This window comes from Coregonus lavaretus (assembly GCF_964263955.1).
Source record: "Coregonus lavaretus genome assembly, chromosome: 3".
Lineage (NCBI taxonomy): Eukaryota > Metazoa > Chordata > Actinopteri > Salmoniformes > Salmonidae > Coregonus > Coregonus lavaretus.
This window is the reverse complement of record NC_139990.1, coordinates 35,718,271-35,741,490: the sequence shown is the minus strand read 5'-3', so window position 1 is coordinate 35,741,490 and position 23,220 is coordinate 35,718,271. Positions and strand designations below refer to the sequence as shown.

Genomic DNA, 23,220 nt, shown 5'->3' with positions numbered 1-23,220 from the left:
AACTGCACATGGGGACAAAGATCGTACTTTTTGGAGAAATGTCCTCTGGTCTGATGAAACAAAACTATAACTGTTTGGCCATAATGACCATCGTTATGTTTGGAGGAAAAAGGGGGCTACTTGCAAGCCGAAGAACACCATTCCAACCGTGAAGCACTGGGGTGGCAGCATCATGCTGTGGGGGTGCTTTGCTGCAGGAGGGACTGGTGCACTTCACAAAATAGATGCCATCATGAGGAAGGAAAATTATGTGGATATATTCAAGCAACATCTCAAAACATCAGTCAGGAAGTTAAAGCTTGGTCACAAATGGGTCTTCCAAATGGACAATGACCCCAAGCATACTTCCAAAGTTGTGGCAAAATGGCTTAAGGACAACAAAGTCAAGGTATTGGAGTGGCCATCACAAAGCCCTGACCTCAAACCTATAGAAAATGTGTGGGCAGAACTGAAAAAGCGTGTGTGAGCAAGGAGGCCTACAAACCTGACTCAGTTACACCAGTTCTGTCAGGAGGAATGGGACAAAATTCACCCAACTTATTGTGGGAAGCTTGTGGAAGGCTACCCGAAACGTTTGACCCAAGTTAAACAATTTAAAGGCAATGCTACCAAATACTAATTGAGTGTATGTAAACTTCTGACCCACTGGGAATGTGATGAAAGAAATAAAAGTTGAAATAAATCATTCTCTCTACTATTATTCTGACATTTCACATTCTTAAAATAAAGTGGTGATCCTAACTGACCTAAGACAGGGAATTTCTACTAGGATTAAATGTCAGGAATTGTGAAAAACTGAGTTTAAATGTATTTGGCTAAGGTGTATGTAAACTTCTGACTTCAACTGTACGTCCTTGGGACATAGTGAACCCCTGTGCTCCTTGCAAGGCTCCACCTACGTTACATTTTACATTTATTACTGTCACACTGCAGAAAGGCTGACCTCTTCAGATAGTTATGCAATCAGTCGTCAATCAAATTCAGTCAAACATTACAAGTACTTCTGATTATTTCATTTGGAAGCGGTTTCATTGATGAAAACATTTTATTTGATGTAGCAATCACGCATGTCTAGGTATGCATTCAAGCACATAGCAATAATTCACTGAGTGTACAAAACGTTATGAACACCTGCTCTTTCCATGACATAGACTGACCAGGTGAATCCAGGTGAAAGCTATGATCCCTTATTGATGTCACTTGTTAAATCCATTTCAATCAGTGTAGATGAAGGAGAGGAGACAGGTTAAAGAAAGATTTTTGAGCCTTGAGACAATTGAGACATGGATTGTTTATGTGTGCCATTCAGAGGGTGAATGGGCAAGACAGAATATTTAAGTGCCTTTGAACGGGTTATGGTAGTAGGTGCCAGGCGCACCAGTTTGTGTCAAGAACTGCAATGCTGTTGGGTTTTTCACGCTCAACAGTTTGCCGTGTGACTCAAGAATGGTCCACCACCCAAAGGACATCCAGCCAACTTGACACAACTGTGGGAAGCATTAGAGTCAACATGGGCCAGCATCCCTGTGAAATGCTTTAAACACCTTGTAGAGTCCATGCCCTGATTAATTGAGGCTGTTCTGAGGGCAAAAGGGGTGCAACTCAATATTAGGAACGTGTTCTTAATGTTTTGTACACTCAGTGTTTATTATAATAATAATAATAATAGATTGAATTTGTATAGCGCTTTTCATTACGGCAAGAATCTCATAGACTCTCTTAAAACAACAAAACCAAACATTTCAGTGAGCCTGTTGACAGTTCTGGGTGAAAGATCGTCCACAGTCATCCACAGAGGCAGGTGCAAGTCCAACAGGTCACATATCAGTAACATTCAGTCAACGCTGGCTAAACGTTGGCTAAATGCCTGTGTAAAAAGAATAGGCATAACAACGACCAACAACAACATAATGGGTCAGCATGGACTTTTCATGTTTGCACATACTGTATAAACACACACCCTGTAGGCTCACACACTACACACACACGACTCAGGAGAAAGGCACAGGAGGTGGCGAGGCGAGCCAGCTTTGAGGTAGTATTTAGTTGCATGAAAAGAGAGAGGATTGTGACTGAGGGGTTGTGTCCCATGAATTTGAAAATAAGATGCCCACAGGGGTTGTGCTTTTAAGTCTCAGCAAGTAGCTGCACAGCTCAGGTATGCCCAGGTGTCTCAGGTGTGTCTGCTATACAAACTCCACACAGACCAAGAGCAAGACAGAAACAGACTGCAGAACGACAAATCAACAAAGCAGTCTGGGCTCACACACAACTTATTGAATGAGGGAAATGCATGAGAAAGTCATCTCTCAATTCTATGACGGTCAACGCTCAAGGCTTGCACATTATCTAGCTGTGGAAAGGGGATACTAAATCAAAGGCAATGCGGATATATGAGACACTGAACTGAAAATGGACTGGAAAGCTTGAACGATAGTTGTGTTTTGGGGGAGTGACTGCCGCTACAGTATGAACGTCTATTTTCTCGTATCTGGAGTGTGAGAATGCAACATGAACCTTGTAAAATCTGAAAAACATCAGTCACAGTCTCATACGGGGATGGATTTGGAAGACTGAAAGGAAAAAACTGCAAGACGAGAGTTTGAACACTGTTTGGACACTGTTGCAGTTGAGGACACCCACACACACCCTCACCATGATGCACAGTCTGAAGAAGAAGTTCCGCTCCTCCAAGAGACGGTTGAACAGCACCTCCAGCAGCACCCAGGGCTCCGTCAGTGACCTGGAGGACCGGGTAGTCATGCTGTGTGAGGACATCCCAGCTGAGAGCAGCTCCTTTGACTCCGGTCAGGGGTCCCAGAGCCCGGGGAAGTCCTCTTCCAGCCGAGGCTCCCAGAACGGGGAGCAGGAGGCAGGGTCTGGGTCAGGGTCAGGGTCAGAACCACTCATAGTGCACCTGAGCAGGGACAGACACTCCTACAGACAGGCCCTCTACTCTGATATGGAGCATCAGCCCAGTGGCCATGGAGACTACTATGTGCAGAGAGTTGTGCAAGTGTACGGAGGGTTTGAGATTTTTTCATTAAGATGGTGGTTGGAATTAACTTTGATAGCCGTTTCCTTTTTGTTGCTACTTCTAGACATTAGTTATTTTCTAAAAGGGAATATAACAATTTATGCATATTTCACCTTTTTGTAATTTGTTTACAAAACCCCTGTATTTTGTTTAACCATGCCAGGCTAAATCCCTGGGAAAATATGAGATGCCCTGTGCTCATTCCAAGCAGTCAAAGCTTGTATCTGCATGTTATTTGACTGCAATTACCTTTATTGGCAGTGTACATGGAATTACTTGCATGTTTTATTTGTACATGGAATTTCTAACTTACTGGTTGGTAGGAGCTCTTGTTTTTTCCTGCCCTGCTCCTGTCTGTATTCACATTCCTCTGAGAGAGGCATGTCGATCAGGATCTAATGTAGGCAGTCCATCATGATTAAACTGCCTGCAGCAGGGTTCCCCAACTTGTTTTTTTTCTTCTTCATTGTTGGACATAAAAGACTGTAAAAACACCAGGAAATCAAGTGATTTAAATTTTGGAAATCTGTTCCCAAGTATTCCCACGCATAATAGAGAGACAAATGTAAGCAACGTTTGAAATGATTATGTTTTAGTCAAATATTATATCTGTTTGGGCTTCTTGCGGTCAATTTGCAATCTACAAATTATTTGTAATTATGTTCCGGTCCCCCGACCATCTGCAAAAAGAAAAAGGTTTTTCGAAAATAAACTCTATTTAATGTTTTACCTGAATGTTTTGCGGTTGCAAAGATTAATATAATACATCCATTTGCACTATATTCTATAAGAAAATACAGATTCTGAGATGCAATTTCATAGTTTTAACAGCCTTCTCTATGTTCTGTCCCCAGGCCTACTCTGATTGACATGAGTAAGGTGTACCGACAGACCCATGTAGAGAACCTGGAGCAGGCCTTCAGTGTGGCAGAGAGAGACCTGGGAGTCACTCGGCTGCTCGACCCAGAAGGTAAGGGAACTTGCTTGTATTGTATTCTCAATTACTGTCAATACTATTAGCGGATATCTGTGAGTGTATTTGTATGAATACCTGCATTTAGCTTTTTAAAAAATCTGTTTTTAACTTATGTTCATTGTCTCCCCTCTATTAAGATGTGGATGTGCCACACCCAGACGAGAAGTCCATAATCACATACGTGTCCTCCCTGTATGACGTCATGCCCCGGGTACCTGACGTCCAGGATGGGGTGAAAGCCAATGTGAGTGTCGTCTTCTTGGAACCGTATAGGTCATCACCACTAAGGGGCTTCCTCCTGGTCTCACCTATGAGGTCACATCTTCCTAAACTTTAAGATGTCTTTGATGCTCCGGAGTGAATTTTTCCTTGGGGACAGGTATAGGATCAGCTTCCCCTCCCCCAATCCTAACATTAACCAATAGTGTGGGAAATGCAAAACTGTCCCAAGATTAGCATCTAGAGGGAACTTCACCCTACACCATGTTTGACCAGTGGTGTGATGTTTAATGCAGTCATATGGAGACTACCGTAATTGATTTATACTGAACAAAAATATAAACGCAACATGTAACAATTTCAACGATTTTACTGAGTTACAGTTCATAGAAGGAAATTCATTAAGCCCTAATCTTTGGATTTCACATGACTGGGGAGGGGCGCAACCATGGGTGGAGGCTGCTTATGGTTGAGAAATGAACATTAAATTCACTGGCAACAGCTCTGTTGGACATTCCTGCAGTCAGCATGCCAATTGCACGCTCCCTCAAAACTTGAGACATCTCTGGCATTGTGCTGTATGACAAAACTGCACATTTTAGAGTGGCCTTTTATTGTCCCAGCACAAGGTGTACCTGTGTAATGATCATGCTGTTTAATCAGCTTCTTGATATGCCACACCTGTCAGGTGGATGGATTATCTTGGCAAAGGAGAAATGCTCAGTAACAGGGATGTAAACAAATTTGTGCACAACATTTGAGAGAAATAAGCTTTTTGTGCATATGGAAAACTTCTGGGATCTTTTATTTCAGCTCATGAAAAATGGGACCAACACTTTACATGTTGCGTTTATATTTTTGTTCAATATATTTTCATTAAACTTTTCTCTAATGAACCTTCTCCTGTCTCCTGTGTGTCCACCAGGAGCTGGAGCTGCGCTGGCAGGAGTACTATGAGCTAGTGACCCTGCTGCTGCAGTGGATCAGACACCACATCATCGTGTTTGAGGAGAGAAAGTTCCCTACCAGCTATGAGGAGATTGAGGTAAGTCTCCTCACCTATTGGGGAAATATTTTGCTTGATACATGTAAGTGAATATTTTAATTGTCTGTTTCTGATTTATAATAATTGTCTTAGAGACTTGATACTGTATATGACAAAAGCTGTGTTCAGTTTTAACAGTGAATTAGTGTTAGGGAGAATCTAGAATGGCGCCGGAGAAGATGGCTGCCGTTTTACAGCCCTCTAACCAATTGTACTATTATGTGTGTTTTTCCGCGTTATTTGTAATTTATTTTGTACATAATGTTTCTGCCATCGTCTCTTATAACCAAAAAGAGCTTCTGGATATCAGGACAGCGATTACTCACCTCGTATTGGACGAATAATTTTTCTTCAACGAGGCGGCCGCGAAGGATATCCTACAGACACCCGACAAGGCCCAAATCCCTGTCATTCGCATGAGGAAGAGACGGAGATATCGTGGACGTAGGTCGGGGTGCCTTGTAAGGATCCGACGGCGAGCGAGTAAACTGCCTCTTCCATCAATCCTATTAGCCAATCTTCAATCATTGGAAAATAAATTGGATGACCTAAGATTACGGTTATCCTACCAACGGGACATTAAAAACTGTAATATCTTATGTTTCACCAAGTCGTGGCTGAACGACGACATGGATAACATACAGCTAGCGGGCTATACGCTACATCGGCAGGATAGAACGGCTGACTCCGGTAAGACAAGGGGTGGCGGTCTGTGTATATTTGTAAACAACAGCTGGTGCACAAAATCAAATACTAAGGAAGTCTCGAGGTTTTGCTCGCCTGAGGTAGATTATCTTATGATAAGCTGTAGACCACACTATTTAACAAGAGAGTTTTCATCTATATTTTTCATAGCCGTCTATTTAACACCACAAACCAATGCTGGCATTAAGATTGCACTGAATGAGCTGTATAAGGCCATAAGTCAACAGGAAAACGGTCATCCAGAGGCAGCGCTCCTAGTGGCCGGGGACTTTAATGCAGGGAAACTTAAATCCGTTCTACCTAATTTCTACCAGCATGTTAAATGTGCAACCAGAGGAAAAAAAAAAAACTCTAGACCACCTTTACTCCATACCCAGAGACGCATACAAAGCTCTCCCTCGCCCTCCATTTGGCAAATCTGACCATAACTCTATCCTCCTGATTCCTGCTTATAAGCAAAAACTAAAGCAGGAAGCACCAGTGACTCGGTTAATAAAAAAGTGGTCAGATGACGCAGATGCTAAGCTACAGGACTGTTTTGCTAGCACAGACTGGAACATGTTCCGGGATTCTTCAGATAGCATTGAGGAGTACACCACATCAGTCACTGGCTTCATCAATAAGTGCATCGATGATGTCGTCCCCACAGTGACCGTACGTACATACCCCAACCAGAAGCCATTGATTACAGGAAACATCCGCACTGAGCTAAAGGGTAGAGCTGCCGCTTTCAAGGAGTGGGACTCTAACCCGGACGCTTATAAGAAATCCCGCTATGCCCTCCGAAGAACCATCAAACAGGCAAAGAGTCAATACAGGACTAAGATTGAATCGTACTACACCGGCTCTGACGCTCGTCGGATGTGGCAGGGCTTGAAAACTATTACAGACTACAAAGGGAAGCACAGCCGCGAGCTTCCCAGTGACACAAGCCTACCAGACGAGCTAAACCACTTCTATGCTCGCTTCGAGGCAAGCAACACTGAAGCATGCATGAGAGCACCAGCTGTTCCGGATGACTATGTGGTCACACTCTCCGTAGCCGATGTGAGTAAGACTTTTAAGCAGGTCAACATTCACAAGGCCGCAGGGCCAGACGGATTACCAGGACGTGTACTCCGAGCATGTGCTGACCAACTGGCAAGTGTCTTCACTGACATTTTCAACATGTCCCTGACTGAGTCTGTAATACCAACATGTTTCAAGCAGACCACCATAGTCCCTAGCCCAAGGACACTAAGATAACCTGCCTAAATGACTACCGACCCGTAGCACTGACGTTTGTAGCCATGAAGTGCTTTGAAAGGCTGGTCATGGCTCACATCAACACCATTATCCCAGAAACCCTAGACCCACCCTAATTTGCATACCGCCCCAACAGATCCACAGATGATGCAATCTCTATTGCACTCCACACTGCCCTTTCCCAACTGGACAAGAGGAACACCTACGTGAGAATGCTATTCATTTACTACAGCTCAGCATTCAACACCATAGTGCCCTCAAAGCTCATCACTAAGCTAAGGATCCTGGGACTAAACACCTCCCTCTGCAACTGGATCCTGGACTTCCTGACGGGCCACCCCCAGGTGGTAAGGGTAGGTAACAACACATCTGCCACACTGATCCTCAACACGGGGGCCCCTCAGGGGTGCGTGCTCAGTCCTCTCCTGTACTCCCTGTTCACCCATGACTGCATGGCCAGGCACGACTCCAACACCATCATTAAGTTTGCCGACAACACAACAGTGGTAGGCCTGATCACAGACAACGATGATACAGCCTATAGGGAGGAGGTCAGAGACCTGGCCGTGTGGTGCCAGGATAACAACCTCTCCCTCAACGTGACCAAGACAAAGGAGATGATTGTGGACTACAGGAAAAAAAAGAGGACTGAGCACGCCCCCATTCTCATCGACGGGGCTGTAGTGGAACAGGTTGAGAGCTTCAAGTTCCTTGGTGTCCACATCACCAACAAACTATCATGGTCCAAACACACCAAGACAGTCGTGAAGAGGGCACAACAAAGCCTATTCCCCCTCAGGAGACTGAAAAGATACGGCATGGGTCCTCAGATCCTCAAAAAATTATACAGCTGCACCATCGAGAGCATCCTGACTGGTTGCATCACTGCCTGGTATGGCAACTGCTTGGCCTCCGACTGCAAGGCACTACAGAGGGTAGTGCGTACGGCCCAGTACATCACTGGGGCCAAGCTTTTTGCCATCCAGGACCTCTATACCAGGCGGTGTCAGAGGAAGGCCCTCAAAATTGTCAAAGACTCCAGCCACCCTAGTCATAGACTGTTCTCTCTGCTACCGCACGGCAAGCGGTACCGGAGTGCCAAGTCTAGGTCCAAAAGACTTCTCAACAGCTTCTACCCCCAAGCCATAAGACTCCTGAACAGCTAATCATGGCTACCCGGACTATTTGCACTGCCCCCCCCCCCACCCCATCTTTTTACGCTGCTGCTACTCTGTTAATTATTTATGCATATTCACTTTAACTCTACCCACATGTACATATTACTTCAACTACCTCAACTAGCCGGTGCCCCCGCACATTGACTCTGCACCGGTACCCCCCTGTATATATAGCCTCCCTACTGTTATTTTATTTTACTTCTGCTCTTTCTTTTCTCAACACTTTTTTGTTGTTGTTTTATTTTACTTTTTTATTAAAAATAAATGCACTGTTGGTTAAGGGCTGTAAGTAAGCATTTCACTGTAATGTCTGCACCTGTTGTATTCGGCGCATGTGGCCAATAACATTTGATTTGATTTGATTTGTTTCTTTCATATTGGGGCCACTGTGGGGTAGCAGTTATAGAAGTTACAGTTATAGGCCTTATGTCTTGCTTGATAAGTAAATACTCTAACTGTTTGTCTCTGATTTCTGAGAATTGTCTGAGGGATGTGATGAAACAAGATCTATGTTCAGTTGTCATGTTGAATTAATTCAGCAACATTTTAAATCCACAGGTTCTTTGGCGCCAGTTTCTGAAGTTCAAGGAGACAGAGCTGCCTGCAAAGGAAGCTGACAAGAATCGATCCAAACACATCTACAAGTCATTTGAGGTTAGTAAATAAACCTCTAAAAAGAGAAGAAGGTGCAAGCCGAAACACCCAGAGTGAATTTTTTTTAACTAAAGAATAGTTACATCAACTAACTGTATCAAATAAATGCTGGCCCTTTTTTTGAAAGTCTTCCTGACTTGCCTGTATGTGTCTGTCCTTGCAGGGTGCAGTTCAGGTCGGTCATGTCAAGGTGCCCCCAGGGATCCACCCTATCGATGTGGAGAAGGAGTGGGGTCATCTGCATGTAGCCATACTGGAGAGAGAGCGTCTTCTAAGGACAGAATTTGAGAGGTGGGTCAGCCATTATACAGACGTACAAAACTGTGGTGTTTGAGATTATACCTTCATCTGTGAGATGATGCTGAAATCTGTTACAAGTGTTTTTGTTAGATGGAGTTTTGAGGAGAAATTCTCGATTTAGGGACTCTGTCACATGGTGTTTCTGTTGTGTTTCAGTTGTTAAAGCAACCTCAGTTTTTATTAGAAGTAATAAATGAAACAAGACATAAAACATTGTTAAAAAATTGCATTTAAACCCCAAAGGCTTCTGTAACTATGTGACTGCTGTTGTGACGAGTACTGAGGCTACGAAGAGGCAGGATTCAGACACAGGAATCAACAATGTAAAGGTTTACTTAACACTGAGCAAGAGAACAACAAAGAGCGAGTACACGACAAGACACTAACAATCACACACAACACAACACTGAACAGTCCAGGGCTGTATAGGGGTGGTGATGAGATGATGAGATGATGAGATGATGATGTGCAGGTGTGCTGGAGGTGATTAGGGTGCGTTGGGTTTCCATTCCGTTGTTGCCGAGGAGGTGCGCTCAGACCGGTGGCTCAGTGGACCGGTGAATCAGAGCGCCGGAGGGGAGCAACGGGAGGAGACGTGACAGTACCCCCCCCCCCCCCCCCCCGGTCACGAGGCTACCGCAGCAGGACGTCACCAGCCAGGAGGATGACCCCGAAGAGCGGGCCGGTCAGGGCCGCGACGGTGGAAGTCCCGAATTAGGTTGGGGTCCAGAACGTCCCCAGCCGGAACCCAGCTCCTCTCCTCAGGACCATACCCCTCCCAGTCCACCAGGTAACGGAGCCATCCTCCACGGAACCTGGAGTCCAGCAGGTCCCTCACCGCATATCCTCAGGAACCACTGGCCTGAGGAGAGACACATGAAAAGTGGATGAGATACGGTAGTGAGGGGGAAGGAGCAGCCGGTACGATACCTCATTTAGCCGCCGGAGGACCTTAAACGGCCCCACAAACCGGGGGCTCAGTTTCTTGCAGTGCAGGCGGAGAGGGAGGTTTTTAGTGGACAGCCAGACACGATCACCAGGCTGGAATACAGGGGCCTCACTGCGGTGGCGGTCGGCTTGGTCCTTCTGCCGACGAATGGCCCTCTGGAGATGGACATAGGCAGACCTATCCAGCCCTGCGGAACCACTCGTCGACAGCGGGCGCATCGGTCTGGCTGGGTGTCCAAGGGGCCAGGGCCGGCTGGTACCCCAGGACGCACTGGAAGGGAGTGAGCCCTGTGGAGGAGTGAACGAGGGAGTTCTGGGCATATTCTGCCCAGGGAAGAAACCTCGCCCACTCACCCTGCCAGTCCTGACAGTGGCAACGAAGAAACCTCTTCAGCTCCTGGTTTATGCGCTCCACCTGCCCATTCGACTGATGCCTATACCCAGAAGTGAGGCTGGCCGTGGCCCCAATCTTCTCCAGGAAAGCCTTCCACACTCGGGAGGTGAATTGGGGGCCATGGTCCAAGACAATGTCCTCCGGAAGTCCATAATGCCGGTAGACCTGTTGGAACAGGACCTCAGCGACCTGGAGAGCAGAAGGAAGACCAGTTAGTGGCAAAAAACAGCATGATTTGGAGAACCTGTCTACGACCACCAGGACTGTGGTGAAGCCGTCAGAACATGGGAGGTCGGTGACAAAGTCTATGGACAGGTGTGACCAAGGTCGCTGAGGCACTGGGAGAGGAACTAGTTTGCCTGCCGGGGCATTCCGAGGTGTCTTCGTTTGGGCACATTCGGAACAGGAGTTGACATAGCGGGAGACATCAGCAGCCAAGGTGGGCCACCAGTATTGTTGTGAGAGAGAATGTAGGGTGCGCGTCATACCGGAGTGCCCTGCCGAAAGGGTGGTGTGCGCCCAGATCAGCAGGCGGTCACGGACCCTGGTGGGTACATTCACGCGCACCGGAGGGGCGTTGGCAGGTGCTGGGTCCTCCTGAGCCGACAGGCGGATGTCTTCGTCCATATCCCAAACGACAGGTGCCACGATGAGAGACGGAGGCAGTATAGGACCCCCCAGATCCTTCCTTTCTCCGGAATGGTGCATCCTGGAGAGTGCATCGGCTTTCACATTCATCCGGATCCTGGGCGGTAGGACAGAATAAACTGAAAGCGAGTAAGAAAATTGGGCCCAATTGACGTGACAAGAGTTCATCAGTTTCGCTGCATGTATGTGCTCCAAATTCCGGTGGTCAGTGAGAATCCGGAATGGACCCATCCAGCCAGTGTCTCCATTCCTCCAGAGCGAGGACCACCGCCAACAGCTCCCTGTCTCCAACTCCATAGTTCCTCTCTGCGGGGTTAAGCTTTTTTGAGAAAAAGGCACAGGGATACATTTTCTCTGGCATACCTTGCCACTGGGAGAGGGCCCCACCCACGCCCTCCTCAGATGCGTCCACCTCCAGGATGAAGGATGAGCTGGATCTGGGTGTTTTAGGAGGGGCACTGTGGTGAACCTCTCCTTCAGCCTCTTGAAGGCAGCGTCAGCCTCAGGGTTCCAGGCTGGCTTCTGAGGCCCACCCTTAAAGAGAGAGGTGAGCAGGGCGGCTATGGAGCTGAATGACCTGATGAAACGCTGGTAGAAATGTGCGAAGCCCAGGAAGCTCTGTAGGCCCTTGATGGTGATGGGGACTGGCCCTGACCTGACGGTGTCTGTCTTCGCTTTTTCCATGAACACCCCCTGAGGACTGATCCTGTATCCCAGGAAGGAGATGGCCTGTTGGTGGAATTCACATTTCTCCCTCTTCACCAACAGGCTGTGTTCCCGAAGGCGGAGTAGAACCGCTCTGACGTGCTCCTCGAACGTAGCCGAGTAGATCAGGATATCGTCAATGTACACCACCACCTGTCTACTCAGCATGTTTCGAAACACGTCATAGACGAAGGACTGGAACACAGAAGGTGCGTTGGCGAGGCCGTAGGGCATGACGCAGTATTCATAGTGGCCTGAGGTAGTGCTGAATGCAGTCTTCCACTCGTCTCCTTCCTGGATTCGGATCAGGTTGTAGGCACTCCTCAGGTCTAACATGGTAAAGTACCGGGCCCCTCGCAGCTGCTAGATGTCAGACGGAACCAGAGGGAGGGGTAGCTGTACTTGGTGGTGACTGCGTTCAGCCCCCAGTAGTCAATGCACGGCCTCAGTCCTCCATCTTTTTTGGCCACGAAGAAGAAGCTGGCGGAGGCAGGAGAGGTAGAGCGTCTGATGAACCCCTGTTTCAGGGTCTCCACCACATACTTCTCCATGGCCTCAGTCTCCGCTTTGGAGAGGGAGTAAACGCGACTCTTCAGGGGGTGTTGTCCCTCCAGCAGGTCAATGGCGCAGTCCCAGGGCCTGTGAGGAGGGAGACACTTAGCCTTGGAGGCAGAGAAGACATCGGAGAGATCTGCGTACTCACATAGAATGTTGGGCTGGAGGGCGGACTCCGGACTCTCCACTGACGTGGAACAACAAACCACCGGCAGGCAGGTCCTCCGGCATTAGGGGGACCAGGCTGTGATCCTCTTGGTGATCCAATTGATGGTGGGGTTGTGTAGTCTGAGCCAGGGCAATCCCAAGACAATCCGGTGAAGGGGTGACGTGACGATGTGGAAGGACAGCTCCTCGTGGTGCTCCGGTAGTGTGGGAATGGTGATGTGTTGGGGAGAGTGACGTGCGTAATGGTGCCTGATCCAAGTGGTTTATTGGCCAGCGAGGTGATGTGTAGCGGAGAAGGCAGTGGCATGATGGACAACCCCCATTCAGAGACCAGATCCCCATCTATAAGGTTCCCTGCTGATCCGGAAACTATAATTGCCGTGGAAAGCGAAGAGAAGGAAGAACCATTCACAGTTAGGGGAACTAAAAACAATGGTTTGGTGACAGTTGATGACAGAACACTCACGGAGCGGCGACGGGAGTCATACCGCCTAGATAGCGAACCACCAGGAGATCTGTGGTCCGTGGTGGTGTAGGGGGTGCTGCCCACCTCCATGGGTGAGGACTCGGAAGCAGGGTGGCTTCCATAGCTCCGATGGGGTAGCGTCGAGGCTCCAGGAGGTGTTGGGAATGCTGTCGGTCTCTCAACATGTCGTCAAGACAAGTGGACGTGGCGATGAGGGTATCAAGGTCCATCTCATCGTCCCAACATGCGAGTTCCATCGTGATGTCCTCCCGTAAGCCTCTCCTGAAGGCCATGCGCAGAGCACGCTCATTCCAGCCGGAAGATGCCGCCACCGTGCGAAAGCTTAGGGCTTACTCAAACGCGGCCCCCTCTCCCTGTTGTAGCCAGAGGAGACGCTCACCCCCGTCCTTTCTCTCCGTGGGATGATTGAACACCACCCTGAACCGAGTGAAAAAGGTGGAGTAGGGAAGCGCCGTGGCCTCACCTCCTTCCCAGACTGCCGTGGCCCAATCCAGCGCCTTTCCCTTCAGTAGCGAAATCACCAGCGCTATCCTGACTCGCCAGATACAGTGAAACCTGTAGCAGGAAGCCTCTACATTTCGTTGTTTTCCCGTCATAGCACTCCGGCAGGGCGATGGGTCCTTCAGACGTCGGTGATAGCAGGGGAGGAGGTGGACTGGGTGCACTCGCCGCTCCCTGAGGTAGAACTGGAGCGATGGTCAGTTTATGCAGCGTTTGGAGCACCTCCTGAATGGCGGCGTTCAGCTGGGCAATCTGCTGCTGGTGCTGGTAGAGGCGCTGGGAAACTTCAGGAGGATTACCTGCTGCATCCATCTTCGTGATTGGTGTGTGATTCTGTGACGAGTACTGAGGATACGAAGAGGCAGGACACAGACGCAGGAATCAACTACAGTGGGGAAAAAAAGTATTTAGTCAGCCACCAATTGTGCAAGTTCTCCCACTTAAAAAGATGAGAGAGGCCTGTAATTTTCATCATAGGTACACGTCAACTATGAAAGACAAAATGAGGGGAAAAAATCCAGAAAATCACATTGTAGGATTTTTTATGAATTTATTTGCAAATTATGGTGGAAAATAAGTATTTGGTCAATAACAGAAGTTTCTCAATACTTTGTTATATACCCTTTGTTGGCAATGACACAGGTCAAACGTTTTCTGTAAGTCTTCACAAGGTTTTCACACACTGTTGCTGGTATTTTGGCCCATTCCTCAATGCAGATCTCCTCTAGAGCAGTGATGTTTTGGGGCTGTCGCTGGGCAACACGGACTTTCAACTCCCTCCAAAGATTTTCTATGGGGTTGAGATCTGGAGACTGGCTAGGCCACTCCAGGACCTTGAAATGCTTCTTACGAAGCCACTCCTTCGTTGCCCGGGCGGTGTGTTTGGGATCATTGTCATGCTGAAAGACCCAGCCACATTTCATCTTCAATGCCCTTGCTGATGGAAGGAGGTTTTCACTCAAAATCTCACGATACATGGCCCCATTCATTCTTTCCTTTACACGGATCAGTCGTCCTGGTCCCTTTGCAGAAAAACAGTCCCAAAGCATGATGTTTCCACCTCCATGCTTCACAGTAGGTATGGTGTTCTTTGGATGCAACTCAGCATTCTTTGTCCTCCAAACACGACGAGTTGAGTTTTTACCAAAAAGTTCTATTGTGGTTTCATCTGACCATATGACATTCTCCCAATCCTCTTCTGGATCATCCAAATGCACTCTAGCAAACTTCAGACGGGCCAGGACATGTACTGGCTTAAGCAGGGGGACACGTCTGACACTACAGGATTTGAGTCCCTGGCGGCGTAGTGTGTTACTGATGGTAGGCTTTGTTACTTTGGTCCCAGCTCTCTGCAGGTCATTCACTAGGTCCCCCCGTGTGGTTCTGGGATTTTTGCTCACCGTTCTTGTGATAATTTTGACCCCACGGGGTGAGCTCTTGCGTGGAGCCCCAGATCGAGGGAGATTATCAGTGGTCTTGTATGTCTTCCATTTCCTAATAATTGCTCCCACAGTTGATTTCTTCAAACTAAGCTGCTTACCTATTGCAGATTCAGTCTTCCCAGCCTGGTGCAGGTCTAAAATTTTGTTTCTGGTGTCCTTTGACAGCTCTTTGGTCTTGGCCATAGTGGAGTTTGGAGTGTGACTGTTTGAGGTTGTGGACAGGTGTCTTTTATACTGATAACAAGTTCAAACAGGTGCCATTAATACAGGTAACGAGTGGAGGACAGAGGAGCCTCTTAAAGAAGAAGTTACAGGTCTGTGAGAGCCAGAAATCTTGCTTGTTTGTAGGTGACCAAATACTTATTTTCCACCATAATTTGCAAATAAATTCATTAAAAATCCTACAATGTGATTTTCTGGATTTTTTTTCCTCAATTTGTCTGCCATAGTTGACGTGTACCTATGATGAAAATTACAGGCCTCTCTCATCTTTTTAAGTGGGAGAACTTGCACAATTGGTGGCTGACTAAATACTTTTTTCCCCCACTGTATGTAAAGGTTTACTTAACACTGAGCAAGAGAACAACAAAGAGCGAGTACACGACGACAACACAACACTGAACAGTCCAGGGCTATATAGGGGTGGTGATGAGATGATGAGGTGCAGGTGCGCTGGAGGTGATTAGGGTGCGCTGGGTTTCCATTCCGGTATTGCCGAGGTGGTGCGCTCAGACCGGTGGCTCAGTAGACCGGCGAATCAGAGCACCGGAGGGGAGCAACGGGAGGAGACGTGACAGCTGTAACTATGTGGATTATAACCAGTTTGGTGGATGTGAGAAGACATTGTGAGATAAAGATAGCTGGACAACCCCACAATGAATCATTGAAAGATCCAGACACTGCCGTTTCCATGGCAAAGAGTTCAAAACCTTTCAATAATGTGATTAGTTGTCTCCTTGCAAGTTATTATCGGACAATCCTTTCCAAATCACAAGCAGGGTGTATGTCGTTTCTGGTAAGAGTTGGTCTCTCATCACAAGACTTCCAGTCTTAACGTAAGCAGTCAGGGCAGCGGCCGGGTAAGCTACTGTGGGCTGTGAGTCACGGCACAGCTAACCACTCAAGACCTTATCACATTACAACATCCTGTGGACAGTCATCATAGCTACTGGGGAGGACAAGCTGTCTGTGAATCCATCATGGCCTTTGCCAGTCAGAGCTATGGTTTAGAGTATTTACTTCGCAAGAAGATCGAGAAGGAGTGAGTGTTTTACCGTGCCTGCATAACGTTTCTGAGATGGAGACATACATGCGCCATTAAGCGAGGGTTACTCTTTGGCCGGGTTTGAAAAATGTATTATTGTATCTTTATTCAACAAGGTTGTCCCATTGATGTCAAAATACTTATTTCACAAGGGATCTGGCCAAGGGGCCAGTGTTGTCTTTGAGGAGAGTATTGCCAGTCATGATTTACAGTACCATCATTGAGTTATCTCGTTACCTCATTAGACGATACCTCAGCCTAAGAGCTGAGTTATGATAGACTGTGGAACATGTCTCAACTGATGTGTTGACCTTTGACCCTCAGGCTGGAGCGGCTGCAGAGGATTGTCAGTAAGGTCCAGATGGAGTCTGGGGTGTGTGAGGAGCAGCTCAACCAGGTTGAGGGCCTGCTACAGACGGTGAGTCTCACACCCTGTCGGGGCAGACAGTCACTAGCCAATATAGACTGTATAATGTACAGTCTGTGGCCCAACAGATTTGTCACTACAAACCCATGCTAGACTGAGTCTAGTCAATGATACAGTGAATTAATACCCCTCAGTTATGCGAGACTGGATGTGTTCTGATGTTCAAAAGCATTCTCAGGCCTGATGTCTGATGGACTGATGTCTACTGATGCTGTATTCAAGATGGAACACATGGTGTCATGGTGTTTAGACTGTATCTATCTTCTAGGATGTCCGTTTGCTGAGCTCAGGAAAGCCTGCTATGCACACAGCAGAGGTAGAGACAGACCTGGACAAGGCCGAGGGCATGATCCGGTACCTCTTCAATGACGTGCAGTTGCTGAAGGATGGACGCCACCTACAAGCTGAACAGATGTACCGCAGGTCAGAACAACCACTGCATTACTGTCATTCACTCAGAGCATTACTGTATTATTGTGAGGCCTTTTGCGACACGGGATGACACCTTAGCCCTTACTGTATTGTAACTATTATATTATTACTATGTCTTTACATATTTATGACAACTTGTTCAATCCAATTGATTGAAATACCTGTTTTGTTGTTATTGAACGAGTCATCATTGTTCCTGCTGTTTTACCTCTAGAGTGTACCGTCTCCACGAGCGGCTGGTGAACCTGCGCAGTGAGTACAATCTGCGCCTGAAGTCCGGGGTAACCACCACCCAGATACCCATGTCCCAGATGCAGACCCTCCAGCAGGCCCCCATGAGGGTGCGTCCCGAGCTGGACGAGGTGACCCTGCGCTACATCCAGGACCTGCTGGCCTGGGTGGAGGAGAACCAGAGGCGGGTGGACCGGGGGGAATGGGGCTCGGACCTGCCCTCCGTGGAGTCCCAGCTGGGCAGCCACCGTGGCCTGCACCAGTCAGTGGAGGAGTTCCATGCTAAGATCGGCAGGGCAAAAGCAGACGAGGTACATTGGGAAAACCTACCTGGGATGGGATTGGAATTGGACTGATTCAGTCATACCATCATTGATCCTCTTTGGTTAATGCCAAAATGTAGTCTGACTGCTTCTTTATTTAACCCTGCTTCTTCTCTAATCTTTAGTCTCTTTTTCTATTCCCCTTCAGAGTCAGCTCTCCCCTGTCAGCAAAGGTGCCTACAGAGACAACTTATCCAAGCTGGAGTTGCATTATGGCAAGCTTCTGGTATGTTCTAGACTCAAGATATTAACGTACAACAACAACTTTTCAACTATCTGCCATTTATCAAATGGGTCTTCTCCAATCTCATTTATATTATTTTCTCCTCAGAGTTCTTCCAAGGCTCGTCTGCGCAGCCTGGACGGGCTTCATGCCTTTGTCACTGCAGCCACCAAGGAGTTGATGTGGCTGAATGAAAAGGAAGAGGAGGAAGTTAACTATGACTGGAGTGAACGGAACACCAACATGACCACCAAGAAAGACAACTACTCGGTATGGCTGTTCTCATCCTCACCATAGCTGGAAAGTTCAACCTCAGTTAAATACGAAGAGAGTTAGGCATAGGACGGTATCTTGTAGGGTAAAGTAAAAAGTTATTGCACTGTACAGAACAGTAGTACTGCCATCTTTAATTAGCTTGTGATCAGATTCTGTTTAATTATAATTTTTTGTATTTGTATTTATTAAGTATCCCCATTAGCTGCATCCAAGGCAGCAGCTACTCTTCCTGGGGTCCAAACACATTAAGGCAATTACATCACACATAAAACAAAAGATAAAACAGTACATCATATAACATTATTACACTACATATCTACAATACAAACATTTATAATACCACCATACAACAATATTACAATGTAAGTGTGTGTAGAATGCGTGCGCTAGCGTGTGTGTGCATATGCGTGTGTCTGTTCCTGTTTGTGTGTATCTCTTCACAGTCCCCGCTGTTCAATAAGGTGTATTTTTATCAGTTTTTTAAATCTAATTATACTGCTTGCATCAGTTACCTGATGTGGAATAGAATTCCATGTAGTCATGGCTCTATATAGTACTGTGCGCCTCCCATAGTCTGTTCTTGACTTGGGGATTGTGAAGAGACCTCTGGAGGCATGTCTTGTGGGGTATGCATGGGTGTCCGAGCTGTGTGCTAGTAGTTTAAACAGACACCTTAGTGCATTCAGCATGTCAACACTTCTTACAAAAACAAGTAGTGATGAAGTCAATCTCTCCTCCACTTTGAGCCACGTTAGCTCTCTGTGTACATTTAAGGGCCTCTTTGTGGCACCTGACCACACGATTGAACAGTAGTCCAGGTGCGACAAAACTAGGGCCTGTAGGACCTGCCTTGTTGATAGTGTTGTTAAGAAGGTAAAGCAGCGCTTTATTATGGACAGGCTTCTCCCCAGCTTAGCTACTGTTGTATCAACATGTTTTGACTATGACAGTTTACAATCCAGGGTTACTCCAAGCAGTTTAGTCCCCTCAACTTATTGAATTTCCACATTATTTATTACAAGATTTAGTTGAGGTGAATGATTTGTCCCAAATACAATGCTTTTAGTTTATGAAATATTTAGGACTAACTTATTCCTTGACACCCATTCTGAAACTAACTGCAGATCTTTGTTAAGTGTTACAGTGATTTCACTCACTGTAGTAGCGGACGTGTATAGTGTTGAGTCATCCGCATACATAGACACACTGGCTTCACTCAAAGCCAATGGCATGTCATTAGTAAAAATGGAAAAAAGTAAGGGGCCTAGACAGTTGCCCTGGGGAATTCCTGATTCTACCTGGATTATTTTGGAGAGGCTTCCATTAAAGAACACCCTCTGTGTTCTGTAAGACAGATAACTCTTTATCTACAATATAGCAGGGGGTGTAAAGCCATACACATATGTTTTCTAGCAAGAGCTATGATCAATAATGTCAAAAGCCACGCTGAAGTCTTACAAAACAGCTCCCACAATATTTTGATCATCAATTTCTCTCAGCCAATCATCAGTCATTTATGTAAGTGCCGTGATTGTTGAATGTCCATCCATATAAGCATGCTGAAAGTCTGTTGTCAATTTATTTACTGTAAAATAGCATTGTAAATGGTCAAACACCATTTTTTCCAAAAGTTTATTAAGGGTTGGTAACAGGCGGATTGGTCAGCTATTTGAGCCAGTAAAGGGGGCTTTGCTGTTCTTGGGTAGCAGAATGACTTTTCCTTCCCTCCAGGCCTGAGGGCACACACTTTCTAGTAGGCTTAGATTGAAGATATGGCAAATAGGAGTAGCAATATCGTCCGCTATTATCCTCAATCATTTTCTATCCAAGTTGTCAGACGCCGGTGGCTTGTCATTGTTGATAGACAACAATACGTTTTTCACCTCTTTCACACTCAATTACGGAATTAAAAATTACAATACTTGTCTTTCATAATTTGATCAGTTATACTTGGATGTGTAGTGTCAGCATTTGTTGCTGGCATGTCATGCCTAAATTGGCTAATCTTGCCAATGAAAAAATCATTAAAGTAATTAATTTATTATGATTAGGGATGCACTTGCATATCTAGTAATATCCCCCCTCTTGCCATAACTCTGAGTGTTTTCTTTGGTTTATTTCAGGGGTTGATGAAAGAGCTGGAGCACAGGGAGAAGAGGGTCAACAGTGTCCAGGTCCAAGGAGATAAACTGCTGAAGGAGGGACACCCTGCCAAGACGACTGTAGAGGTGAGAAAAAATACTTAATATCACCAGGAATTCAGCTAAAAATGATTTAAATTGAGGAAATATGTTCCCAAGTATTTCATCAATGAATAAAAATAAAGATTTGTGATTGTGTCTCAATGTAATCAAGGTATGAAATTATCATGTTATCTTCAAAAACAATCTCTTTTTGGGCTTACTTGTGTTCAATTTACGGTGGTTAAATTATTATAATTATGTTCCGGCCCCTTGACCATCCGCTCAGACAAAAATCATCCCGCGGCTAAATCTAGTGGCCTACCCCTGTATTACAGTATGTATTTAACACTTTGTCTTTTATGTCTTAGAGCAGAGGACATGAGAATAGGTGGTTTGTTAAAGCTCTTTTTTTAAGAGGCCAATTGTTGTCTCACACCCATCTCTCTCTCTCCACTAAAGGCCTTCACTGCAGCCCTGCAGACCCAGTGGAGCTGGATCCTGCAGCTTTGCTGTTGCATAGAGTCCCACCTGAAAGAGAACACTGCCTACTTCCAAGTATGCCAACTCATATATCCCCCTCAGATAGTCCAATGAGCATAAAAACACTTCTTAAAATACATCATCCTATCTTTAAAACGGTTTGTGCTCCTCCTTTTCTACCCGTTGTAGTTTTTCTCTGACGTGAAAGAGGCAGAGGAGAAGATGAAAAAGATGCAGAAGACAATGAAGAAGAAATACACGTGCGACCGTAACATTACTGTAACACGACTCGAGGACTTGTTACAGGACGCAGTTGTAGGTTGACTTACTCTACTTGAAGAAGTGAAGAGGAAATTCAGCAACTCTACTTCAGTGACATTACTAAAGCAACAGCACCTGTCATTGTCTGTTTTATTCAATACAATGTGGTGTTTTCTATATAGGATGAGAAGGAGCAACTGAAAGAGTTTAAGACCCACTTGGATGGGATGAATCGGAGGGCCAAGACCATTGTCCAGCTGAAGCCACGTAACCCTGCTACACCAGTCAAGGGCAAAGTGCCTGTCCAGGCCGTCTGCGACTTCAAACAGATGGAGGTGAGGAGATATTAATGTTCATGTGACCAGCTTTCCAGTGGAGGAGCAAACACTCTTAGGCTACTACTTAGTACACTGTAAACCCCAAGGCAGTTTTAACTCAAATACTTCTAGTAAGTTGTACTCAAAGTCAATGAAAAGTAATTATTACTTAAAATGTTTGTTGTACTGACTCAAAACTAAATGAGAAGTCACACTAACTCTGTTTTTTAAAGATATGATAACAAATGAACTTTTTCCCAGCATGCTCTAATGCAGGTTGATAAAAAAAAATATTTATAAAGATCTGTGTTTTTGCATGTACATTGAGTGATTGATTGATTAAATGTTATGCTACACAAAGATAAATAACATTTAACTAAACTAATCCAATCATTGCATTTTTGTACCTGTTACTGAAATGGTTGTTCCAGTTTAAATGGCTTAGGTCGTCTCCTCCCACTGTTCTTAACCCTAGCAGTCATTATGAATACAGGTTGCAGGTGAATACAGATTTCAACTGTTGGGTAGCCTAACTCTGGCTAGATTCCAATTGGAGTTACACATCACTTTGCAAGCCAGCATAATGTAATTTACAATTAGGGTTGTAAAATTCTGGTAAAATTCTGAGGTTTTCCAGAAATCCTGGTTGGAATATTACTAGAAGTTTTGGGAAAGTTTGTGGAATTTTGCAACCCTACTTGCAGGCCTGATGTGACCGGTAAACTATGAGTTTCAGGCCACTGTATAAGGCCTTATGTATTTGTAATGGTTTTATTATAATGATAACATTTGCCTAGGAACTCACTTGGTGAAGGCCACAGGACTGAAAATGAACGAATTCAACAACCATGTCTCTGTCACTAACAATTACAGTCATGGGTGGTAACTCTACAATTCAATTGAAGAGCCAAGGCACACGGGAAATGATTGGAGGCGTGGCTTAGTGGGGGTGTTAAATTTAAGTATACCTTATTCAAAAAACTGCATTTGTATTACTCATATGAAGGTAATACTGCTCACTTCAGCTATTTAAGTTTCTTGACTTAATTTTTTTGAGGTAATCGGTTTCCTCAATTTTTGAGCAGCCAGGACTTATCCGTTTTTATAGTGTATAAGCGCATTCTATCAGAATCAGTGGAAATGTAGTGTTTATTCAAAGCATACACTGAGTGTACAAAACATTATGAACACCTGCTCTTTCCATGACACAGACTGACCAGGTGACTGGTGAAAGCGATGATCTCTTTTTGATGTTACCTGTTAAATGCACTTCAATCAGTGTAGATGAAGGGGAGGAGACAGGTTAAAGAATACTTTTTTTGCATTGAGACATGGATTGTGTATGTGTGCCATTCAGAGGGTGAATGGGCAAGACAGAATATTTAAGTGGCTTTGAACAGGGTGTGGTAGTTGGTGCCAGGCGCACCGGTTCGACACCTTGTAGAGTCCATGCCCCGACAAATTGAGGCTGTTCTGAGGGCAAAAGGGTGTTCCTAATATTTTGTACACTCAGTGTAGATGAGTGACACTTAGAAGTAGAAAATCAGTAGTATCTGTTGATTTTATTTATCTATTTATCTATTAGTCAAGCTTGAA

General features: G+C 45.8%; 1 protein-coding gene across 1 annotated transcript in view; it reads left to right on the top strand.

Moving 5' to 3' along the window:
• The window catches only part of LOC311107187 (plectin-like), a gene marked incomplete at its 3' end in the record, with an annotated part of 62,664 nt that overhangs the window by 20,450 nt on the left and 18,994 nt on the right, over positions 1-23,220 (top strand). Inside the window, exons 7-20 of the mRNA XM_084149676.1 lie at positions 3,892-4,007; positions 4,151-4,257; positions 5,158-5,277; positions 8,964-9,059; positions 9,223-9,350; positions 16,796-16,889; positions 17,167-17,321; positions 17,545-17,872; positions 18,033-18,110; positions 18,216-18,377; positions 20,507-20,611; positions 21,026-21,121; positions 21,236-21,361; positions 21,490-21,642. Coding sequence (XP_084005802.1) covers positions 3,892-4,007; positions 4,151-4,257; positions 5,158-5,277; positions 8,964-9,059; positions 9,223-9,350; positions 16,796-16,889; positions 17,167-17,321; positions 17,545-17,872; positions 18,033-18,110; positions 18,216-18,377; positions 20,507-20,611; positions 21,026-21,121; positions 21,236-21,361; positions 21,490-21,642 — 1,864 coding nt within the window. The remainder of the gene's footprint in view (positions 1-3,891; positions 4,008-4,150; positions 4,258-5,157; positions 5,278-8,963; positions 9,060-9,222; positions 9,351-16,795; positions 16,890-17,166; positions 17,322-17,544; positions 17,873-18,032; positions 18,111-18,215; positions 18,378-20,506; positions 20,612-21,025; positions 21,122-21,235; positions 21,362-21,489; positions 21,643-23,220) is intronic.